The sequence below is a fragment of the Chlorocebus sabaeus genome, chromosome 20 (genome assembly GCF_047675955.1).
Source record: "Chlorocebus sabaeus isolate Y175 chromosome 20, mChlSab1.0.hap1, whole genome shotgun sequence".
NCBI classification, from domain to species: Eukaryota; Metazoa; Chordata; class Mammalia; order Primates; family Cercopithecidae; genus Chlorocebus; species Chlorocebus sabaeus.
Window position 1 is genome coordinate 71,460,492 of NC_132923.1, and position 23,319 is coordinate 71,483,810.

Consider the following 23,319-nt stretch of genomic DNA (forward strand, 5'->3'; position numbering starts at 1 on the left):
TGTCACAGGCTTTGAGTGGGAATCTGGGGCAAGGGAGGGAGAAGCAATGGGAAAGGGGAGAGGGCTTCACCACTGCTCTGCTAATATCCTTGTTCTTAAAAATTATTGGGCTGTCAACCCAAAGGATCTCCCTGGCACTGTTTTAGCCTCAGGCTCCAGCCCTTCAATGGCCAGGATTTCTGTCACCTTTCCCCTGGATTTCTTCTCCACTGGTGTTAGTGTATCACCCCTCCCCCACTTCCCCTTTGTCATTCTGATGCAAATCCCAAATTCTCCTCACTTTCTTATCTAAAATATTTCTAATCCCTTCCCTGTCGTGGGCCATAGCTCTTAACACTCAAATGGCATATCTAAGGTTAAATAAACAAAAAAAGTTTTCTCCTCAGAATTGTGCTACCAACCATTACAATGATAACTTTCACCCTGGTCCACTATACACATTAAAGGAATGCAGTCCAACGGCTAGGACTTAGAAGCCACTTTTTATTGATAGCTTAAACCTAAGGAAGTGTGAGTCCTGACAGCAAATATGCCTAAATGACACCAAAGTCAGCTGCTAGGGTCACCATGAGGGGGAAGTAGCCCCAAAGCACCTGTATGTTTTAGGACTCTCCCCCTTGTCCCCCATCACTCTCCCCACCCCTTTTGCTAAATCAGATGTTAACATCCTCCGTCTGCAGGTCCCAGGGACAGACACTCAGGTGATTATTGCTAAGGATGTGGCACACCAAGCTCAATGCTATTAGGACATAGTTTCAGTTATTTGGGGTTTACACAGCATTCTTTGCCAACTTCATTGAAAACATGTTTTCATGAGAATTCATCTCATTCTACCTACTGCTGGCTAAATTTATCTCTGCAGAGTTTAACAACATGGAATGATTAATTAGGGACCAAGCTATTTCCTGAGTGCTTTGCACATAACTGCGATTCTGTGACTCTGTGATTCACTCTCGTTGCTTCAGCCATCTGTCCCTGAACAAAATGCATTTCTTTATGTTTTCTGCGATTTGTTGTTCTCCTCTTTCAAAGACATAAACATGATTGATTTGGAAAAGCAAAATTTTTTTCCTCTCTTTATAAAATAGTTTTAATTAAAACACAGCTAGAGCAATCCCAATAAAACATCATCATGCCACTCCTGTTCATATCTCTAGTGGCGTCTCATCTCTAAATGAATGCCGACACCTTACGATGACCTGCTAGGCCCCATAGGATCCATCCACCCCTATACACACATTATCTGATCTCCCTCCACTCTCCCTGAAGGCTTCACACCAGCTCACAGGTGCACTCCAGCTCAGGGCCTCCGCACTTGCTGATCCCTCTTTTTGGAGCATCTTGCCCATTGCCACCTCCATAACTGCTTCCACTTCCTTCAAAAGTACCAAGAAAGGTAAGACTTTCCTGGGCACTGTATGTTAAACAGAAGCCACCGTCACCCGTTCACACCCACATGCACACTCACACATATTCTATATCCCTTTCTTCCTTCCTTTTTTTGCCTTAGCATTTCCACTAACATACCATCCGTTTGACCTATTTGTGAAGTTTATTTTTTGCTTCCCTACCAAAAAAAAAAGTAAGCACCATGGGGGCTGGGAGTTTTGTCTATTTTATTTACTGTTCTACCTCCAGCACCCAGAATAATATCTGGCATATAATAGGTTCTCAACAAATATTTCTTTAAAGAATAAATGAATATTAAAAAGAATTGAAAGAGTAGACTTAAAAATAGGTCCCATCGTGTTCATCCTTCTCATTATTCATAGCTCTGTTCAACCACCAATCATCTCTATCCACCCTATTTAAATAGCACCACTACAAGTCATTTTCTATGCCTTTATCCTGATTTATTTCTTCATAGCATTCACTACTGTCAAATTTCTTTTCTTTTTCTTTTTTCTTATTCCTTTTTTTGAGACAGAATCTCTCTTCCTCGCCCAGGGTGGAGTGCAGTGGTGTGATCTCGGCTCACTGCAACCTCCACCTCCAGGTTCAAGTTAGTCTCCTGCCTCAGCCTCCTGAGTAGCTGGGAGCTGGGATTACAGGCGCATGCCACTGCACTCAGCTTTTTTTTTTTTTTTTTTGAGATGGAGTTTCGCTCTTGTTGCCCAGGCTGGAGTGCAACGGCATGATCTCGGCTCACTGCAACCTCCGCCTTCAAGTGATTCCTGGGTTCAAGTGATTCTCCTGCCTCAGCCTCCCAAGTAGCGGGGATTACAGGAGTCTACCACCACACCCAGCTAATTTTTTGTATTTTTAGTAGAGACGGGGTTTCACCAGGTTGGCCAGGCTGGTCTTGAACTCCTGACCTCAGGTGATCCACCTGCCTCAGCCTCCCAAAGTGCTGGGATTATGGGTATGAACTATTGCACCCAGTCCATATTTCACTATTGAATTATTTTTTACTTTAAAAATTATTTGTCTTGCCCATTTGAAGGTAGGCTCCATGAGGGCAAATAATTTGTCCTGTATCTCCTCAGCTTAAAATGTTTTTATTTTTTCCTAATTATCAAAAATCATTTGACCATATATTTTTGGGTCTATTTCTGAATTCTTGACTCCATTCCATTGATTTATATGGGTGTCCTTTCTCCAATACCGCATTGTCTAATGTATAACTTTGTAATAAGTTAAAAATCAGAGAATATGTTAATTTCTCGTAAAAATCTTACCGGGATTTTTACTGGGATTGCTTTCAATCTATAAATCACGTTGCGGAAAATTGATGTCTTAACAATACTGAGTCGAATCCATTGGTGGGATGTACATCTGAAGATCCCATAAGCAATGGGAACTCATGTCCTATTGCCCAGCAGTACCCTGAAATAGTGACAAGAACAGAATGGGGAAGTAGCTTTATGATTTTAAGTCTCATCAGAGATGGCTTTGCACCAATATTTTAAGCTGGTTAAAATATCTCTCAATCCAAATAAAGAAATTCAAACCGGAATCAATTTCACCTAACATAGAAAATTAAACTCTTTTAATTGCTAATACTGCCCAGAAGTACATGAGGTTTAGCAGTTCTCTAAAAGCTTTTGAGCACCTGAGTAATCACTCGGGTTATCTAAAATACAATGGGGTTTGTAACCTGACTGATTTGGCTTAGAATAAAAGAGCTCCTAAGATTTCAGCAGTTTCCAACCTGCATGAGGATAAATTCAGATAACGAAGAAACACAGAGTAAAAAAAAAAGGAAAAAGAAAATTTTCCTGACATTGCCTTAATTAGTCCTCATAGTTAACAGTAGCAACAGTTCAGCTACTGCCACTTCATGAATCTATACCCATCGTATTAGGGGCCATTTTATTTACTCTCTAGCTCAACCATGTCGCTCTTTTTTTTTTTTTTTTTTGGTGCTCTGTCACTAGGTTGGAGTGCAGTGGCGCAACCTTGGCTCACTGCAACCTCTGCCTACCAGGTTCAAGCAATTCTCCTGCCTCAGTCTCCTGAGTAGCTGGGACTACAGGAGGGAGCCACCACACCAAGTTAATTTTTGTATTTTTAGTAGAGACGGGGTTTCACCATGTTGGTCAGGATGGTCTTAATCTCTTGACCTCGTGATCCACCCACCTTGGCCTCTCAAAGTGCTGGGATTACAGGTGTGAGCCACCATGCCAAGTTAATTTTTGTATTTTTAGTAGAGACGGGGTTTCACCATGTTGGTCAGGATGGTCTTAATCTCTTGACATCGTGATCCGCCCACCTTGGCCTCCCAAAGTGCTGGGATTACAGGTGTGAGCCACCGCACCCGGCTGGTCTTGTCTTTATCATGACCATAACCTGGCCAGTGTTCCACCTAGCACATAATTTCTTTTCCTAAATCAAGCTATTTATTTATATTATTTATTTCTCAAGCAATAAATGCCAAAGCTTAGTTGGAATATTTTTTGAAAAAAAAAAAACAAAAAAATGAAGGCTAGGAGCCGTGGCCCATACCAGTAATCTCAGCATTTTGGGAGGCTGAGGTAGGCAGGAAGATCTCTTGAGGCCAGGGTTGGACAGCAGCCTGGTCAATGCAGGGAAACTTCATCTCTACAAAAAATAAGTAACTTAGCCAGGTGCAGTGGTCCATGCCTGCAGTACCAGCTACTCAAGAGGTAGAAGTGGGAGGAACCCTTGAGCCCATGTTAAGGTTGCAGTGAGCCATATCTTGCCACTGCACTCTAGCCTGGACAACAGAAGGAGACCCTGAAATCCACATAGCTCTTCTTTGCCTCTTTTGGGTGAGGCTTTCATGGCCACCCTATCTAAAACCACAATGCCCCAAATACTACTTATCCTCCTTCCCCACTATATTTTTTCCAGTAGTGCCTACCATATCAGACACTTTATTTACCTAGTTTTTTTCTTCTTACACTGAAATATAAACTTTTTTTGGAGATGGGGTCTCCCTCTGTCACCTAGGCTAGAGGGCAGTGGCGCGATCTCAGCTCACTGCAACCTCCGCCTTCCGGGTTCAAGCGATTCTCCTGCCTCAGCCTTTTGTGACCTTTTACAGCCTTTTGTGATTGGCTCTTTTCACTTCACATAATGTCTTCAAGACTCATACACGCTGTAGCAATGTTTCAGTACTTCATTCCTTTTTATGTCTGAAAAAACATTCCATTGCATGGATATGTCGCATTATCCATTCATCATCTGCATGTTTCCAGCAGAAGTACTAGCTACTTAGGAGGTTGAGGCAGAAGGGTAGCTTGAGCCCAGGGAGTTTGAGATCAGCCTGGGCAACATATTGAGATGCTATTGCAAAAAAAAAAGAAAGAAAGAAAAGAAAAAAATTATATATATATATAATTATATATATAAATTTTATATATATATATATATATTCCAGTGATTTTATTAAAGAGCTGAGCAATTATCAGTTCCGCACCTTGGAATCTTGAATAAATCAAGCCTAAGACTCACTGCAAATACTAAAGTGGTATCTTGAATAAATCAGGAATCCGATTAAAACCTGTGTTTAGAGCTCATGTAACTCATTTCCATCAGTGGTTAAGTGGATTTTAGCAGAAGCACTGTCAAGGAACCACAAATGGCAAGGCTGCAGCAGTGATGGCTCGAAGTACTGGAGAATTCTGGGTTTGTCAGATGAACAAGCATACAATTTTGAGGAGAAGGCTGTAAGAATCATGAAACTTGACAGAGTGTGGTGATACCATTTGTTTCTCAACCACAGAGGAAGTGAAAGTGTTAAGGCAGAGGCATGGGTGCATTTACGCTTTAAATTAATAAGTGAAATGATCAGCCAGCTCAAGTTCAACTGATGGTTTTATTAAATTATTCTGAGGGGAAAAATGAATGAATGAATGCACACACTTAATATCTATTCATTCATTCAGAAGTGTGTAAACAGTTATAATCATTCAATTTTGACAGATCTACTCAAAAGTGAAAAAAGACTGTGCAGTCTCCAAGTGTGCTCTTCTCCAAATGAGCAATCTTAGGATTAAGACCACTTTGCCTATGTGCCTAGTATTGACCACAAATAACTGTTTCAAAATGGTCATCTATTAATTTTCCTTGGGAACTCATTTTCTTATGGCCATTTTACAGTTATGTTGGTATTATCACATTTTTATTTCTACTTCTATTAAAAGTTTAACTTTACACTTGGCTTGGCAACACAAAGAAACAACTAGCTTGATTTCTTTACAATCTGGCTGCCTAAATCCACTAGTAAAAATCAGATCTTTCCCAAATATTTTGTGCATAAGGAGGATATATTATTCCTTAAAGACTATTTTCTATTAGTGCATTCTTTTCTTTAGTGTGCAAAAAGACTCTTCAAAATATGTAGAGCACTTTTCTTAAGGCGTCAGGTTTTTTCCTCTTTTCCAATACAGCTTTTCCAGTCTTCCAGGTCCACCACGGGGAGCATCAGCCACAGAAATTAGGGCCTGGATTCCTTCCAGTCAGCACAACATTCCTGGACTGCTTCTCTTCAACTACAGCAAGTACAGGTTTCACTGGTCAGATTCACATTAAAGACAAAAACACTGGGAAAATTAACTTACTGATCTCCTTTCCAAACGTAACATACCTCAAAGGAACATATAAACTTTTTCATTTAATAATGTACATAAAAGCCTTTGTTAAAATGTCAATAACAACTTTTATTTACAAAGTAATTGTCCTATCACATTACATTTGGGGTTACATGTATCACTGTTGTATGCTGGTAGCATGGCTATTTGAAAGATTATAATTTATGAGCTATTACTCAGTGGGATTTTTGCAATAAGGTACTTCATGAGACAAAATGGAAAAAGGAGAATTAAATTAAAATGCACAACTAATATTTATCTACTACAGAAATAATACTTCTCAGTTGTGAACTAATCACTAGTTTCTATCGGGATACAAAATCTGATTTTGCAAACTTTGAAAAGGCACATTTTGTGACACCACCTAAGCATTTCCCTGAGAACATAAAGAAGGTTATTAACATAATGAACCATTTCAGCCTTGAAAACAGTATTCGTTGAGGAGATACCTCAGAGGTAAGGACTTCCTCAGGACTGTAAGAAAAATCTATAGGTTCTTAAATGGAAGAAAAGAAACAACTATGAAAAGCAAGACCAGCTCAGAACTCCTCCTGAGGAAGAGATGAGATATGATAGGATTGTCCCTGTCCCAAAATATTGCTATCCTTCCATAAGCTGCTGGAATGTTTCTTCATTCCGTTCTCCCATTCGCTGTGAACAAGAATCAGTGGGTTATGAGGCATTCTCTAAAAATGCAGGTGCAGCAGTCATGGGAATGGCAGTCGGCCCAATGCAGGTGTCAGGAGTTTCAGATGTGGAGAAGAAAATCACAAGGCATTCATTGTTTCTGTGATGAAGTGTGATCTGCTTTCTTCTCAGCACCACATGACATCAGCTGTACTTAGAGAACTAATGAGAGGAGAAGGGTGGGTGACTCTGGAATATGAAGAACCTCAGGAGGGAGGATGGAGGCCAATGGGAAGGCTCTCAGCTGGCAGAGGTGAGCAAAATTCCCAGGAGTGCACCTGGATCTCAAGGGCATTAGGAGGTGAAAATGAGTGGAAAAATTAAAAGAAGAAAGACCTTGTTCTTAGGAAAAGGGGTGGAAAGTTGCACTGTCCTTCCTCCGAACTGCTCATACTACCCTGTCTCAGAGACCCAAAACTTAGGCAGGCACCTTCAGTATCACAGGTCAGGTATATTAGAGTTGAACCTGTTGAGGGAGGCTTGGCCTGGGAACTCAATCACCAATTCATGGTATTGTTTCTGTGGAAAAGTGTCTCAAAGTCTGCTTGTAAGCCACTTGTTTGAAACATGATAAAGAATCCCTTCATAAGATTGTTTACCTGTGGGCAATTTTGGAAGTACAATCTCAGTTTTAGACTACAGTTACTATGCTCTGAATCTCCAAATACATTGTACAATTTAAAAAAAAAAAAAAAAAAGGCCGTTTGGCCAGGCGCAGTGGCTCATGCCTGCAATCCCAGCACTTTGGGAGGCTGAGGTGAGCGGATCACAAGGTCAGGAGATCAAGACCAGCCTGGCTAACACGGTAAAATCACGTCTCTACTAAAAACACACACAAAAAATTAGCCAGGCATGTTGGTGGGCGCCTGTGGTCCCAACTACTTGGGAGGCTGAGGCAGGAGAATGGCATGAACCCAGAAGGTGGAGCTTGCAGTGAGCCGAGATGTGCCACTGCACTCCAGCCTGGGCGACAGAGCAAGATTCTGTCTCAAAAAAAGAAAAAAAAGCCTTCTGTAAGGAAAAAAATGCCCAACATTTGTGTCACCATGATCAAACTTTTGTATTATATATTCAGATACAGCAATATTTCCTACTGATATTTACTATTTAAATGATATTTAGGCACTGCAGAATAAATAGCTCTCCTTTCAGACATAGAGCAAATCTAATAATCTATCACTTGAAATACTCTATATACAAGTACTTTATATCACTCTAAAGATACAATCAAGAGGTAATGCTTTAAGGCTACATATGAAGGCTATCTTGGTTATTGAAAATGTGTATAAGCAACAAAAACACTTTTGCAGAATGTAGTAGAAACGAATCATTATTGCCATCTTAGAAAGAAAAGCTATTACACACCAACTAGACATTCAAAATGGTATCCTAAAACTTATTGCTATTGTTCTATTAGGACAGACTATTGCTAAAAACTGTCCATTTTAAAACATCAAGAAATTCTCTCATTTTTGTTATCTTTTCAGGCAAGGCAACATCACAATAAAAACTTTTAAAGTTAAACTTTTAAAGTTAAAAGTGAAATTTATTACAATACAATAAATGCAAGTGTCATTAAAAAATGCTGGTTAAAATTATAAAGTATCGAAATAATTTTTCTAATATAAATATTGGAAACAACAACTTTAACAATTCTATATGTACACAGGACATTGAAAACATAAAATCATGCACAAGTCCAAAAAATAATGTTGCACATTAACCCTTTAGTTATTACTTTCTATTTTCTGGTCCCAGCATCATATCCGCTAATTACTCAGATCACAAGCCTCAAGGATTAAGTGTTTTGAATGTATTTCAGTTTCATACTTTAAAAATGCTTAAAGACTATTGGTTGTATTCTGATCAAATCGTTCTCCTTCCCATATTTCCCTTTCTCAACAGATCTTAGAAAAAGATGAGCTGGGAAAACTGTGATTACAGGATCCAACATGACATGTATACCCAATGATTCATTTAAGGGTGGCATAAAGTTATATAGAAAAGACCTACAGAATAGAAGACAATAAGTACATCAACATGTAGTGGAATTAAGCAGTTCATCCACTGCGTGCTTACATGGCTCCTGTATCACTTCAGGAAAAAGCCAGAGTCGTAGAGAAGTCAGGTCAAACCAAACTGTTGAAGAGTAGGGGTGGGGGGCAGAGGGAAGGAGCTGGGGAGAAGCGCCAGATCATAAAGGAAATGTAAAAGAGTCACATATCTATTATTCCCCTCCTGCTAATGTAGGGGCTGGCTCCAGCCCAGCCTCCCAGCCCACATCTCAGTGGAGCTCTTCCCCCGGCATTGCCTTTCAGATGAGAAGATATATCTGTTCGCCACTGAGAATTGTTTTAGGGGAGAGGGGTTTTTTTTTTTTTAACTTATTTTGATTATATATTTACAAATTATTGTATATATTTATAGGGTACAATATGGTGTTATGAGTTTTGAATATAAGGTGGAATGATTACACTAATTAACGTATGACCTCAAATATTTAACTTTTTAATGAAAACATTAGAAATTTACTCTCTTAGCAATACTGAAATATACATTCAATTATTCCTATATTTAGCATGCTGTGCAAGTGATCTTAAAAAAAAAAAACACACTTATTCCTCCTGAGGCTTTGTACCCTTTGACTATCTCCCAATTCTGAGAACACTTTTCACAAATTTGAGGAACAGCCTAAATATTATAGGCTTGAACATCTGAACTTGTCCTCAGCATGAGGGCAGGTGAGACTTTTTTTTTGTTTTCAAACAAATGAGCAGGTAACACCCAGAGAGGTTAAGTGGTTTAGCCACTGGGAAGATAAGGAAGTTGGGTGTGATGTTTACTTCTCTTTGACGATGCTTCTCAAACCTTCATGTGCATACAGCTCCTGTGGATCTCATCAAAATGCCCTGGGTCCAGAGTGGGGCTTCAGATTCTGCACTTATCTAATAAGGCCCTAGGAAATGTTGAGGCTCTTGGTCTGTGGGCCACACTTTGAATAGCATGGACTACAACACAAGGAGGGATCCACCCCTGCCTTCCTGGGCCATGAGAGACCTGCTTCAGTGTTATCTGCCTCTCCAAGCACATCCCCAAGCAAAAGGTTTAGATGCACTGCGTAAGGTGGCAGCTGTCTACAAGACTGGGTTAACATATTGTCTGACAGCACCATGACTACATGAACAGCCAAACAAGTAACATAATTTGAGTAACATAATCTAAATTTGACAGGTCTATTTGCTGAGAATAAAACTCATCTTTTACTTATGAAGTCTTCCTTAAAGTGAACGTGATATAAAGGTATTTAAAAACCCAGCATATTAAATTTCATAGTAAAATGCTGCATGTGCACAAGTATACAGATAGTATGAGTTCTAAGAAATTCAATGTACTGTAATCAGAATAAAGTGCTACCACTGCTCCCAGCTAAAATCATCTCCTCTTCCAAATATAAGGAAAAACCCTTGAATTGTAAGGAAAATGACTGCATTGCCTGCCAACACAAGGCCACAGGCTCCCCATTTGATCTGAAAGACAAGAAAAGAAGGATTAAATCCTTACTTCCTTCATATCGTACTCTTTGCAATCTCTATTATTTTCTGCATTAGAAACATCCAATGAAATATTACACAAAGCTGCTAAAAGGCTTAATAACGTAACAGACAGGAGACAATGAACTGTTTAGTAATGAGTCTAATTACTTCTGTGATACTTGTTAATTAAGTCTGGTATCATCCTTAACATTTTCCCAATTAGACATATTTCTCTACTTGTTTTTAATTGACAATGATTGCCTTAAGTAAAACTCAAGTGGTAAGATTATAAATAGTGCAATTACAATATTGGGTACTGAAAGTTTTGTACACATCAACGTCTTTCATGGAAAATAAAAATTGGAGAGTTATGAATTTGTTTGTTTCTTTTCTAGGCAGGAAAAGACTTTAAATAATAGTCTTTATACAACTGAAAACTGCTTTCCAGCTTGGTAAACGGTTTGTAGATGGTTTTATAGAAGCACATTTGGGGGTGAGAGTACCCTCTAGTGGGCATTTTTTGTTTTACTTTAATCAATAGAAACGTCAATGAAAGTTTCTTCACAAAACATGACGGCAGTATTGAAAGGAAAAAATATAAATATTTACTGCAGTGCTTAAGAAGTGCTGGTCTAAAGCACAAGAAGAATAAAGTCATGACAATCTTGTTGTATTAAAAAACCTTCAATCCTTCCCCATTATCTAGTCAAAGTTCAAGACCCTTGCTAGTCAAGTTTCACAACCTTTCCAGCCTTAATCTCAACAACTTTCTTTTAGCTCTACCACACTGGACTCTTCTTTATTCCATACACGGCATTCTTACACGTGAATGTCATTCCATATAACAGCCATCCTACTTTAACACAAATGCTATTTATCCTTAGAGGCCCCTATCAAATGCCAGTTGGAATTTCTCTCTTCTTGGTGCCCCTATGGCATTCTGATCATGCTTCAACCATCTAACATAGTACATTTACAGTATACTTAGCCAGCAAGCTGGTTTCTGTGTTCCTTAGGAGCAGAGACAGTACCTATTTCTTATTTCTGGTGTTTTACAGTAGTAGTTGTTCCAAAGATATTTATTGAATAAATAAACAAGACTTGCGCTCATCTGATATTTAATGCCTCAAATAAGATTTCATAAAATTAAAACAGAATGTAATTGGAGGGAATAAAATCAAATAGGAGGAGAGATAGTGAACATCAAATAATTGAATAAATTATACCTACAATGTGTACTTTGAAGACAAAAAGAAAGTTTTTGTCTTGGAAGTAAAGATGTCATCTTATTTACTCCATTTTCTGGAAGCTACATAGTTGTCCCTCAACAATATACCTATTCTACTGCATTGAGAGTTGAGTCCATGATCCCATTTGCAGGAGAAGAATTTGAAATACCTTCATCTTGCAACTAGAAAAGTACTGCTAGCATAGTATCTGTGGATTACTGTAAGACTTAAGAGGCAGGAATTTAAGAACAATTCCAGAGAATAACTTAAAGTAGAAAAAGAAAGAAATCATACAGTCTGGCTAAAAGTTGTAAGAGAAATAAAGAAAGCACTCTGAAAGCATGGTCGAGCTACTGATAGGCAGGTCTAAAGTAGAAGAACAGAGAAACTAAAAATACATGGCCCTGAGTATAAAGCCTAAGTAATGAACATGAAATGGAGGTCCCAGACACAGGCCTCTGAAGTAAACTCAGCAACAGTTGAGCAAAACAATAGAAAATAAAACTTACCACAGCCACACGAGCAAGAATAACAGGAAATCCAAAGGCAGAAACAACAATTCCAGTAGTGAAGAAATATGCCAGTTCCCGACAGGCACTACTGGTTGCGTCTGAGTCATAGGTGACTCTTTTGGCAATGAAATGGGGTATGGGGGAGATGGCGTGGAAAATCAGGACGAATAAGGGCCAGTAAACGCTGTCAGTTGGACCCAGGCAAAATCCAAAAAGAAAAGTAACAGTTACATTTTAAATGAAAGACATACTACTATTTCAAAATCATTGCTATTTTAAATGTTTAGGTCAAAAAATTAATTAATTGTGAATATAAGAACATAAGATGATTTCTACCAGATAAGTAGTGATAATTTTAAAATTACCATGTAGGTAGCTTATATTGTGTTAAGAAACCACTGTATAATATAATCTCTAGAAACTTTACTGTTTTCTGTACCACTGAGCCACAATTTCTTTAGAGACAGAATTTTAACTTGGTCATTTCTGCTTTCCCTGTAGAACATAGTAGAGTGTCTTGCAAAAGCTAATTTGGTAAAGATCTTTTGAGTGCATGCATGCTTGAAACCTTTTAAGGGCTTAGAATAAACCCCAAATTCCTTGTCCTTGCTTACAAAGCCTTACATGGTGTGGTATTATCTACTTCTTCCATTCATTTTGTACTCCTTTCCCTTCATTTGCTTAATCTGTAGCCACACCAGCCTTCTTTCTGTTCTTTGAACACTCTGAGCTCATAACTGTTATCCTGGGGCCTTTGCACTAGCTGTGCTGCCTGCTTGCAATGTTCTTCTCATTGGCTGACTCCTTCATACCATGTGATCTAAACTGACAGATTCCTTTCTAAAAGCGGAACTTTCCCTGGCCAATCTATTCTAAAGTACCCCAGGTCACCCTTGAACATACCACCATCTTTTAACTTTCTGCACAACACTTATTCCCATCTGATAGATTAGTCTTGGTCAAACGCCATTTATCTCCAGGGCCTAGAATGATGTACTCCATTTATACTTGTTAAATGAATAAAATAACAAATAAATTTTAAGTACAGAAGGCATGAAAATAAATATGCTCACTAGTGAAAACCTTAGATGTACTCTAATCTTCATTACAATAGCTCACAATTGATAGTGTAATGCAAAAACAAAACAAAACTGTTTTCCTCCCAAATTTCAATGTTTTGCAATTATTTAAAAAATTGCCATCTGGTTTCCAATGGTATTTTCTCTATAAATATTTCAAAAAATAATCTTTTTTTCTCCATCAAGACATTTGTTATGCTTCATTTCTTAAGGAAAAAAAAGTCTCTGCTCATTTTCATCTATACACCACAGTAATTCATATCGTCACAATACTGTGATCACACAGACACACCCAGACTGCACCTACAAGCAGGAGTGAGGATGAAGCCACGCTAATGAAAGCCTCCCATTCCAGCCACAGATCTAGGTAACCAAAAGGCAAGAAGGGAATGTGTCCTTCAAGAGGACTCAGGATGGAAACAGTGGATTTGGACTCCTGATTCTAAAGTAGAGGGACGTTAGTATGTTTCAAGAATCACCAAACAATATTGTGGGAAGGAGCCCTTAGACATTCTCTACTTCACAGCCCTTCTTTGAACAGTGAGAAAGGAGATACAGAGAAGGAAAGGGGTTTGGAATAGAAATAGCTGTCACCTGACATATCCACAGCCAAGAACTCTTAATTTTTCCTGGAATATAGTGACAGTTTTGTGAAAAACAACCTGACTTTATGTTTCCATTCATAGTAAGCCACCAATATCCAACTAAGAGAAATGTTCATATACAAGAAACCTTGTTTATATATAAAATGTAAATATTAAGTATATACAATTCAGTAAACATGTAGGCCAGGGGTTGGCAAACTTTTTCTGTAAAGGGCCAAAGAGTAAATAATGAGGATCTGCAAACCATAAAGACTATCTCAACTACTCAACTCTGCCAAAGATAATTGGCAGAGCAATGCAAAAGCAGCCAAAGATAATTCATAAACAAATGAGCATGGCTGTATTTCAATAAAACCTTTATTACAAAAACAGGTAGCAGGTTATATGTGGCAGTTTGCTGACTTCCAATACATATGATAATCCTGGTTCACTATCATTAAGATACAGCTTTGGGAGGCCAAGGCGGAAGGATGACTTCAGGCCAGGAGTTCAAGACCAGCCTGAGCAACACAGAGAGACTCCGTCTCTACAAAAACTTTTTTTAAAAATCAGCTGGGTGCTGTGGCATCTCTAAAAAACAAAAAATTAAAATAAAGATAGAAAATAAACTTCTTTGTAGTAGCAGTAATGAGTCATTTTCTTACCTTACAAAGACCCAGTGTATCACAGAGAATTAAAACTCCTAGATTTACAGTTGGTTGTGGAATAATGGAAAAACGTTTGGTCAAGAGCATAAGAACATGAGCTCCATTTCCATGTCTGCGATTTTAATTTTTTTTTTTTTTTTTTTTTTTTACTTTTTTATTTAAGAGACGGAGTCTCACTCTGTCGCCCAGGCTGGACTGCAGTGGTGCGATCACAGCCCACTGCAGCCTCCAACCCCTAGGCTCAACCAATCTTCCCACCTCAGCCTCCCAACCCTGCTACAGGCACCATGCCTGGCTAATTTTATTTTAGTTTTTTGTAGAATGGGGTCTCACTTTGTTGCCCAGACTGGTCTCAAATTCCTGGCTTCAAACAATCCTCCTATCACTGCCTCCCAAAGTGCTGGGATTATAGGCATGAGCGACCATGCCTGACCTCTGTCACTTATTGCTGTGTAATCTGGGTAAGTCTTTAACTACTCTGGGCTTTGGCTTCCCAGCAAGAAATAAGGATAATAATACCTTATTACATTCCTAAATCTAGAATCAAGTAATTGCTGTGAAGGTTCTAAACAAATATAAGTGACTGCTTATATTTGGATCCCTCTTGGGTTTAAACAATTTCCATAATAGTTGGCCAGGACTGTGGTGATGGATTTAAATTCATCACTGTCATAACAACTCACTTCAGTTGGTCTCACTTAACCACATCATCATCTTCATCTTCTTTATTTTTTATTTTTTTATTTTTTGGAGACAGTCTTGCTCTGTCGTCAGGCTGGAGTGCAGTGGCACGATCTCAGCTCACTACAACCTCCGCCTCCTGGGTTCAAGTGATTCTCCTGCCTCAGCCTCCTAAGTAGCTGGGACCACAGGCGTGCACTCCCACGCCCAGCTAATTTTTTGTATTTTTAGTAGAGACGGGGGTTTCACCATGTTGCCTAGGATGGTCTCAATCTCTTGATCTCATGATCCACCCGCCTCAGCCTCCCAAAGTGCTGGGATTACAGGCGTGAGCCGTGGTGCCCAGCCTAATCACATCAAGCCAATCACCTGGGAGACATCTAAGAACTCTCTCTCCTTGTTGAATCTTGACATCAATTAACAAAACCTGTTGGTTGGTTTGGTTTCCTAACTCACTCTCCTTTTCTTTCCATTCCTACTACTCCAGCCCTCAATTTTGCTTGATTTATGACAGTAGTCCCTTACTATTCTCCCTGACTGCAGTCTCAGCTCTTTCCTGTCTGGTCTCACATTATGGCCAGAATGACATTTTAACATAACCCCCTCCTCCAAACCCATTCTCAAGATATTTTCCCAGCTCCTATTGTCTGATGTATAAAATGGAACCTCCTCTACATGGCAGGCATGTAGAGCCCTAAGTGCTGACTTTTGCACTCTTGACTAACCCTTCTTTTGCCACTCCAACTACAATTTATGCTGTACCATAATGTACCATGTGCGGTTTCCTGAAAAGGCTATATATGCTTTCATGTCTCTGGGCCTTAGCATACAGCTTTCCTGGTGCCTAAAGCACTTTTTCCCTAGAGATCTGTATGACCTGCTTCCTGATTTTCTTGACAATTCTTCTCACTTTTTACCTCCTCTGAGAGGCCCTCCCTGACCACTGTCTTCCCAGCTTCTATGCTCTTCATCTTTTGTACCACTTCTACCTCTGGCAGTATGCACACTTTTGTTATTTACTATCCGTCTCCCCAACTGAAACACAAACTCTGACAGAGCAGGACCTTTGTTTTCTTATGTCTTAATCCCTAGTTCCCATCACAGTAGCTGGCACATGGGGAGCATTCAACTAACAATGGTTGAATAAAAAAATGTGTAGAATGTTCCCTCTGCCTGGAATGTTCTCCCCTGACTCATCAGCCTGAGAAACTCTTATTTATCCACCAAGTCTTGGCTCAGACACAACCTCTGCCATGCAGCCTTCCCTGACTGTCCCACTGAAACTCAGGAGCACTTTATCTGAGCTCCAGCATACTTGGCCGGCATCTCCACTGCAGCTGCCATCTTACTGACCAGACTGTTTGCCTGTCTCTCATTCCCAACTAGAACTGTACCTCTTTGAGGAGAGGACTGTGTCTCTTCATTTGTGTGTCCCTAGCTAGTCCAGAGTAGGTGTTAAATGCTTACAGAATGAATACATCAATTTTTAACAAAGCCCTTTTTTTTCCTGCAAAAGTACACCTGACCCACAAAGGGAAGGTGTTCATAATCTGGGCTCCACTAACTCATTGGTTAGAACTTGGTGCTAAATTGACCAAACTCTCTAACACCCATACTAATAGTGACAAAAACACAGAAAGAGGAATGGTTCTTTTTGAAATAATAACTTACCCATAATCCTCTAAGGCACATCCCAGCATAAGAAAAGTCAGCCCAATAGCCCCACTGAAGGATAATGCCACAAGAGCTGTGAAAAATAAAGCCAAGAGTTAAAGTTCCCACAGTAGAGACTGTCAGGGGCTAGAGGGTTTGGGGAAACGGGGAGTGACTTCTAAATAGGTCCAGAGTTTCTTTGGGAGATGATAAAATTTTCTGGAATTAGATAGTAGTGATGACTGCACAACCTTCTGAATATACAAAAAACCATGAAATCTTACAGTTTAAAAATGTTAATTTTTTTTTTTTTTTTTTTTTTTTTTTGAGACGGAGTCTTGCTCTGTGCCCCAGGCTGGAGTGCAGTGGCGCTATCTCGGCTCACTGCAAGCTCCGCCCCCCGGGTTCATGCTATTCTCCTGCCTCAGCCTCCCGAGTAGCTGGGACTACAGGCGCCGCCACCTCGCCCGGCTGGTTTTTCGTATTTTTTTAGTAGAGACGGGGTTTCACGGTGTTAGCCGGGCGCGGTGGCTCAAGCCTGTAATCCCAGCACTTTGGGAGGCCGAGGCGGGCGGATCACAAGGTCAGGAGATCGAGACCATCCTGGCTAACAAAATGTTAATTTTATGGTATGTGAGTCATTTATCAATAAAAATGTTTACAAAAAAAAGAAAGAAAAAAGGTCCCAAATTCGAGCAAAAGTAGCAATTTACTCATTTCACTGAGGTTACATTTGACCCCAGTTACAGACTGCATTGTGTGTGTCCCTTTCAAATTCATATGTTAAAACCTTCCTGGCTCCACCCCTCTCACCGTGAGATGCCATTAGGAGGTGGGTCTTTGGGAGATAACTGGCTTCAGATGAGGTCAAGAGTGTAGGGTCTCCACGATGGGATGAGTGTCCTTATAAGAAGAGAGAAAGTAGAGCACACGCTCTTCTCTTTCTCTCCCTCTGTTCTCCAATGTGAGAGCAGAAAGCAGGCCTGCAAACCAGGAAGAAGGCTCTCACCAGATGCCAGATCTGACTGCACCAAAATTTTGGACTTCCCAGTCTTCAGAACTGTGGAAACTAAATGTTGGTTGTTTAAGCCACCCAGTCTACAATATATTTCTTATAGTAGCCCAAACTGATTAAGACAATGACCCATGTCTGCCACCTTAAAATCATAAGGTATACAAAGGTCTCAAGTAATTCCTATACCTAACCCATATCCAATGTATGAATTCCCTCTATATTTGTCACCAGAGGGCAGTCAGTCGGTCCACACAACTCCAGTGAAGGAAAACTCACTACCACTCAAGACAGGTTTAATGTAATTCCAACAGTTTCTAAATGTTGAAAGCCCTCCTTCTTTAAATTATATGCAGAACTGCCTCCCTGTAATATATACCTTTGATCATTTTGCCTCCCCAAACCACGGGTACTTCAAGTATTTGAAGATTGTTTTCATGTCTTTGTAGGAAACAATTCTCAACTAGTGTTCACTGAATAAAATATTTATTCCCTGTATCTACTGGACACTAGTCTCTGTGGGAGTAGGAACATATTTGCCCTTGTTGTGCTGCCGAGTGAGAAACAGAGTATCAAGGTTGTTAAAAAATTTTGAGCTCTGAGTCACAAATATGAGTCAAATCTTAACTCTGCCACCATCTGGTCTTATGACCTTGGGTAGAAGCTAAACCTCTGAACCTGATTTCTCACCTGTAAAATGGAAATAATGGTGCCACCTTACTGAGCTTATGGGAATTAAATGAGATAATCTATGTAAAGTGCTTGGCAAAAGGAGGTAGTCAAATAAATGCTGCCTACTGACTCAAGTATCTACTCATTTTAGCAATGTTCTTTGATAAAAGTAGAAATCAAAAGCATAGGAGACTATCTTATCCAAATTTTCATCTGAAAAAAATCCATAATACTCATAATTAGAATTTAATTAATTAAGCTAATGAACATTTTTGATTGCTTCCTTTTACTTGAGAGAAGATTTAGAGAGACTCTTTAATAGGAAGGTGCCAAAGTGCTTTTTAAAAAACATCTGAAAGTATACAGATGTTAGGGGACAAAGAAAAACTGTCAATTTTAACATATCTTTTTACATTTCCACTCTTTAATGGAAAATGCCCATGTGTGGATGGAAAGCAAATACCACATATTATTTCATTACAGATCATCTTTTCCTGGCGGGCTTTGCTCCCCTCCTCTGTGCCTGACCATCTGCAGTAACTCCTCCTCCATGAGGCCTGTCAAAGCTAGGAACTGCAAACCTCTTCCTTCTGTTCTGATACCAGTTTCTCAAGGTTCACAGCCATCTTTCTGTTTGATTCTTTTTGGTCTTTTTTTTTTTTTTCCTCTTTTTTCAGGAATCACATCCTATGCATCTCTTAAAGTTGGAGTTGACCAAAAATCCAACCCCATCTCTCTTTGCACTCCACACACTCCAGCTGAAAACTTACGTTCAACCCAAAGCTCCCAGTACCACAAGGGCCCAGCCACCACTGATGCCCCAGCCCAGAGTAGGTCCTATAGAACTAGGCCTGTACTTCCACCTCCAATCTGAACTCCTCTGCCTTGACAGTCAACAAGAACCTCAGATTCAACATGTGTAACATGTAAAACCGAACCACTATCCCCACCCTTTAAAGGTCCTATCTTAGAGGGCTGACACCATAATTGCATTCCACCTTCCAACGAATCAGTAAGTCAAGGTGACTCAATCTCCCAGACTTCTTAAACTCTCTGCTACAGCCCTGGTGCAGGCCCTTATCCTCTCATTCCTGCCTCTGTGACTCTTCCAGTCCATCCTCTACACAGCAGACAGTGATCTTTCAACTATATATATCACTGCTGCCATCCCTTTGCAATTGCTTCCACAGCCTACAAGTTGTTCTGGCATGGAGGCTCCCCATGGCCTGACTCATTCCTAACTGCCTGTCCAGCTTCAACCCTCACCACTAAGTTCCGGTCTCACTCATGAAGCTTAAGTACCTGAAGAAAAGAAGGCATGTTATTTCATGCGCCCTGCACCATGTCACGTGCAGTCCTCCCCCCTTGGGATATACTCCACCTTCACTCCATGCCTTGCCAAGTGAAGCCATATTGATCCCTTCAGATTCAGTTCAAGCATTGCCTCTTCTGTGAAAACAGTCCTCTCTGTGGAGCACGGGAAATTAAACCCACCTGGATCAGTTTCCTAGGGCTGCCGGTACAAAGTACCACAAACTGGATGGCTGAGAACAACAGAAATTTATCTTCTGACAGTTCTGAGGCTGGACTTCTGAAACCAAGGTGTCAGTAGCGACACCACACTCCCTCTGAAGGCTGCAGGGAAGCACTCTTCCTTGCCTCTTCCTAATACTCAGTGGTTGCCAACACGGTTGCCAACAATCTTTGGTGCTCCTGGCTTTGTAGCTGCATCACTCCAATTTCTGTCTCCATTTTCACATGGTATTCTCCCTGTATGTCTCCATGTCTAAATTCCCCTCTTCTTATAAGGACACCAGTCATTGGATTAGGGTCCACCTTAAACCAGTATAATTTTAACTTGCTTATATCTGCAAAGACACTACTTCCAAATAAGATCACATTCACAGGTACTAGGGAATTAGAGCCTGAATATATCTTTTTGGAGGACAAAAATCCAACCTACCATCTCTGTTCTCCCACCGCATCTGAGCACACCATAAACACTCACATAGTAATATAATTATTTCCAGCTCTGTCATCCCCCAATAGCTTCTCATTTATCTTTGTACCCTAAGTCTCTGGCATACAGTAGTTCCTCATAAAAGTTGAAGAATCTGTAAAATGCTTCCTTCCCTTAGTCCTTTTCCATTTCGGACTTCCTTTTTTTTCACCACATCACAATTTTCTAACACATTCACACATGGAACATGATCATGATTTGGCAGTTTCTGATCATGTGTTGTACTGAGACACTACTTTTCATGTTTTCGGCATTGGCTTCAAAAGGATGTATAACACACAGTCGACACTCTCCAAGTAAACCATGTTTACTAAACTGATATTGAGTATAAAAGTCAGTCAGAAATAATGATAAAATATGTCTACCGCTCACATCTCACACACTCGGATAAATTCATAGTGAACAGAGGCGTACTCGTGTAGACACATGTTTATAGCAGATGTTAACTGGGGATATCTTTGGGTGCAAATTTCAAGAATGATACAAGCGCCAACATAAAAACAAGTCATGCTACTCTATTCGACAGATTAGAAATGGAATGGTTTCCTACCAAAATACAGGAAGCCTTGCAAAAAACCTTTTCCGTCTCACATTGCTCTAACGCCATACAGATAAGGTACACGGTGTTTTTATCAACTGCCCCAGGCAAAAAACACATACTACACAAACACTACTTTCTTCTCTATGCATAGACGAACAGAGAAAACACCGAAGAAAGCAGTATTAAAATTACACGTAATCTACTCTCCACGACTGCGAGAAACACCGTCTTTCTGGGTGCTTTCCATTGATACCCGCCCGCGGTCAACTCTGCCCAGTTGGAAAAATCATTAGGAAAAAGAGGATTAAGTTTCCCAATGCTAAGAACGCTGGAGACAAAGCGTCCTTTGTAGCAAATAGGAAACTGCGGAGGGGTAGAAAACCGGAGGAAAGGCGTTAGGGTGGACACGTCAAGAAGTGGAAACCCGGTTTAAAAACTCGAGAGGGGTGGAGGGCGCCGCTCTCGCCGAGGGCTCCGCCTGGGGAGGGGTCTGGTGCCGCCACTGGAGAGCAGGAAGGCCAGCGGCCTCGTAAAAAGGGCCGAGGCTCCCCCGAAACGCCGCTCCACCCGCACCCCAAGGGACGAAGGGAGCGGGCGATCGCCTCCCCACCCGGAGAGGCGGGAAGGGTGGTGAGGCCGTTCCCCAGAGGCACGCGGAAGGCGCAGCCCCAGGCTTGACTGGAACGGAGGTGGCAACCCCACCACACGACGAGCGGGCTGGGGACCGCGATGTACCTTTAACGCCCGCCATGTCTCCCGAGCTGGGGCCGCGGCTGCTTCCGGCTTCCTGCCACGGCCCGGGCAGCCTGCCCAAGCCAGACCGGGAGTCGCCCCGCGGATCCCAAGCCCGCCCCGGCCACGCAGAGCCCCGCCCCCGCCGGTGCAGAACCCAGACCGTAGCTCGCAAACGCCGCGCCTGCTGGTCCAGATCCCTCCCCGACCACTCAGAGCCCCGCCCCCGCCGGTGCAGAACCCCGCCCCCAGCTCGCAGAGGCCGCGCCTGCTAGTTCAGACCCCGCCTCGCTACTCAGAGCCCTTCCCCTGACGGTACAGAGCTCCTCCCCTAGCTCGCAGAGGCAGCGCCTGCTGCTCCAGACCCCGCTACCGCTACTCAGAGCCCCGCCCCTGATAGTGCAGAGCTCCTCCCCTAGCTCGCGGAGGCCGCCTCTGCTGGACCCGCCCTATCCCTCACTGGCCCAGAATTCCGCCCCCAACTCTCAGAGGCCTCCCCTTGTTGGTCCCGCCCCCGCCCTCGCCACTCAGAACTCCGTTCCTGCCAGTCTAGAACTCTGCCCCCAGCTCGCAGAGTACAGCTCCAGCCCTAAAACCCCACCTGGCCCCACAAAGCTTCCCCAGAGCAACCCCAACCCAGTGCCCTGGACCCTACTCCTAGATCCTGAGCCCTCTGGGTAATCCTCAAGCCCGTTCCTTTTGTGGGCTGGGACCTTGGCTCCGCCCGGACCTCGGGCCCAGAGTCTCTCCAGGGCCGCTCAGAACGCAGCGGGGGATCCTCCCTGAGCCTTCCTGAGAACAGAGATGTAAACAAATGGAGAGAGGGAGGAGAGAGGAGAGGAAAAGTTGCAGTCGATGGGAGAGGAACACCGACTCACTAACCAGTGTTATGTTCCCTTAGCTCCCAAGTGCGTGCTTGTGTGCGAGTGTGTGCCTGTCTGCCTTCATATGACTGTGGAAGGGGAAGGGCGGGGTACCAAAGGACAGGCCCCTTAGGAAACACAACTCGTTAAGAACTTGATATTTGCATAGGTTTGCTTTGCTTCATAGCAACGCTTTACTGAAACCAGCCGGGTTTTTCTTTACTCCCTGGTTTATTTGTAGAGACGACCATATAAGCTTTTGTGTCCGAAGCTTTCATGAACCTTTAAAAAAAAAAAAAAAAAAAAAAAAGGCTAGTATTTTTGTGCCTTGGGGCCTCAAAGTTTGCAGTTTTTAGATCTCTGAGAGCCATTGTGTACTTATCTCACAGGAGTGGAGAGTTCTGTTTTGGCAAGAGCAATCTAGAAGATCATTGAAACAGTCTGGTCCAAATGCTTCATCTTACATTTAAGGAAAGAGGTGCAGAAAGGGTAGGACTTGCCTGTCACACAGCTCTTTGGAGGAGATTGGATTCTGGGCCACTTCCCCTCATTCTAGCTGAGATCCACTCTACCTGATGGTGCGGTCCCTCTTCTCTTGCTTTTTCTATTTTCAAAAGGACTGAAAGACAAAGGAATCTGTAGAAACTTAGCTTCCCCTGGCTACCTGAGAAGTATAAATTCTCACCACGATCACGTTTCAGGATTCTTGCTCAGTTTACTTTTTCAAAATTGCACATTGAGCATGTTATTGTTTCAAGAAATGTCTATTTGTTGATTCAGTGGAGTATTTTTCTAGC

At 41.4% G+C, this 23,319-nt stretch overlaps 1 protein-coding gene across 2 annotated transcripts; it reads right to left on the bottom strand.

Moving 5' to 3' along the window:
• Window positions 1–6,100: 6,100 nt before the first annotated feature.
• On the bottom strand, window positions 6,101–21,865 carry LEPROT (leptin receptor overlapping transcript). 2 transcript variants are annotated; one of them, XM_007978433.3, is made up of 4 exons: window positions 21,663–21,865; window positions 16,701–16,776; window positions 12,015–12,201; window positions 6,101–10,270 (listed from the first exon to the last, which is right to left on the bottom strand). In XM_007978433.3, the coding sequence occupies exons 1-4, from the start codon at window positions 21,676–21,678 to the stop codon at window positions 10,154–10,156; spliced, it is 396 nt and encodes a 131-aa protein (XP_007976624.1). In that variant the 5' UTR covers window positions 21,679–21,865; the 3' UTR covers window positions 6,101–10,153. The 2 variants fall into 2 exon arrangements, with proteins under 2 accessions (XP_007976624.1, XP_037856973.1); XM_038001045.2 differs by lacking the exon at window positions 21,663–21,865 and adding an exon at window positions 17,496–17,605.
• Window positions 21,866–23,319: the final 1,454 nt, after the last annotated feature.

What these genes read in the sequence shown, in the direction of transcription:
- LEPROT (XM_007978433.3), bottom strand. An exon ending in TGTGCCTTAGAGGATTATGG is followed by an intron (nt 12,202 to 16,700) that starts GTAAGTTATTAT and finishes TCCAACTGACAG; the next exon opens with CGTTTACTGGCCCTTATTCG. An exon ending in TTCTTGCTCGTGTGGCTGTG is followed by an intron (nt 10,271 to 12,014) that starts GTAAGTTTTATT and finishes CTTGTCTTTCAG; the next exon opens with ATCAAATGGGGAGCCTGTGG.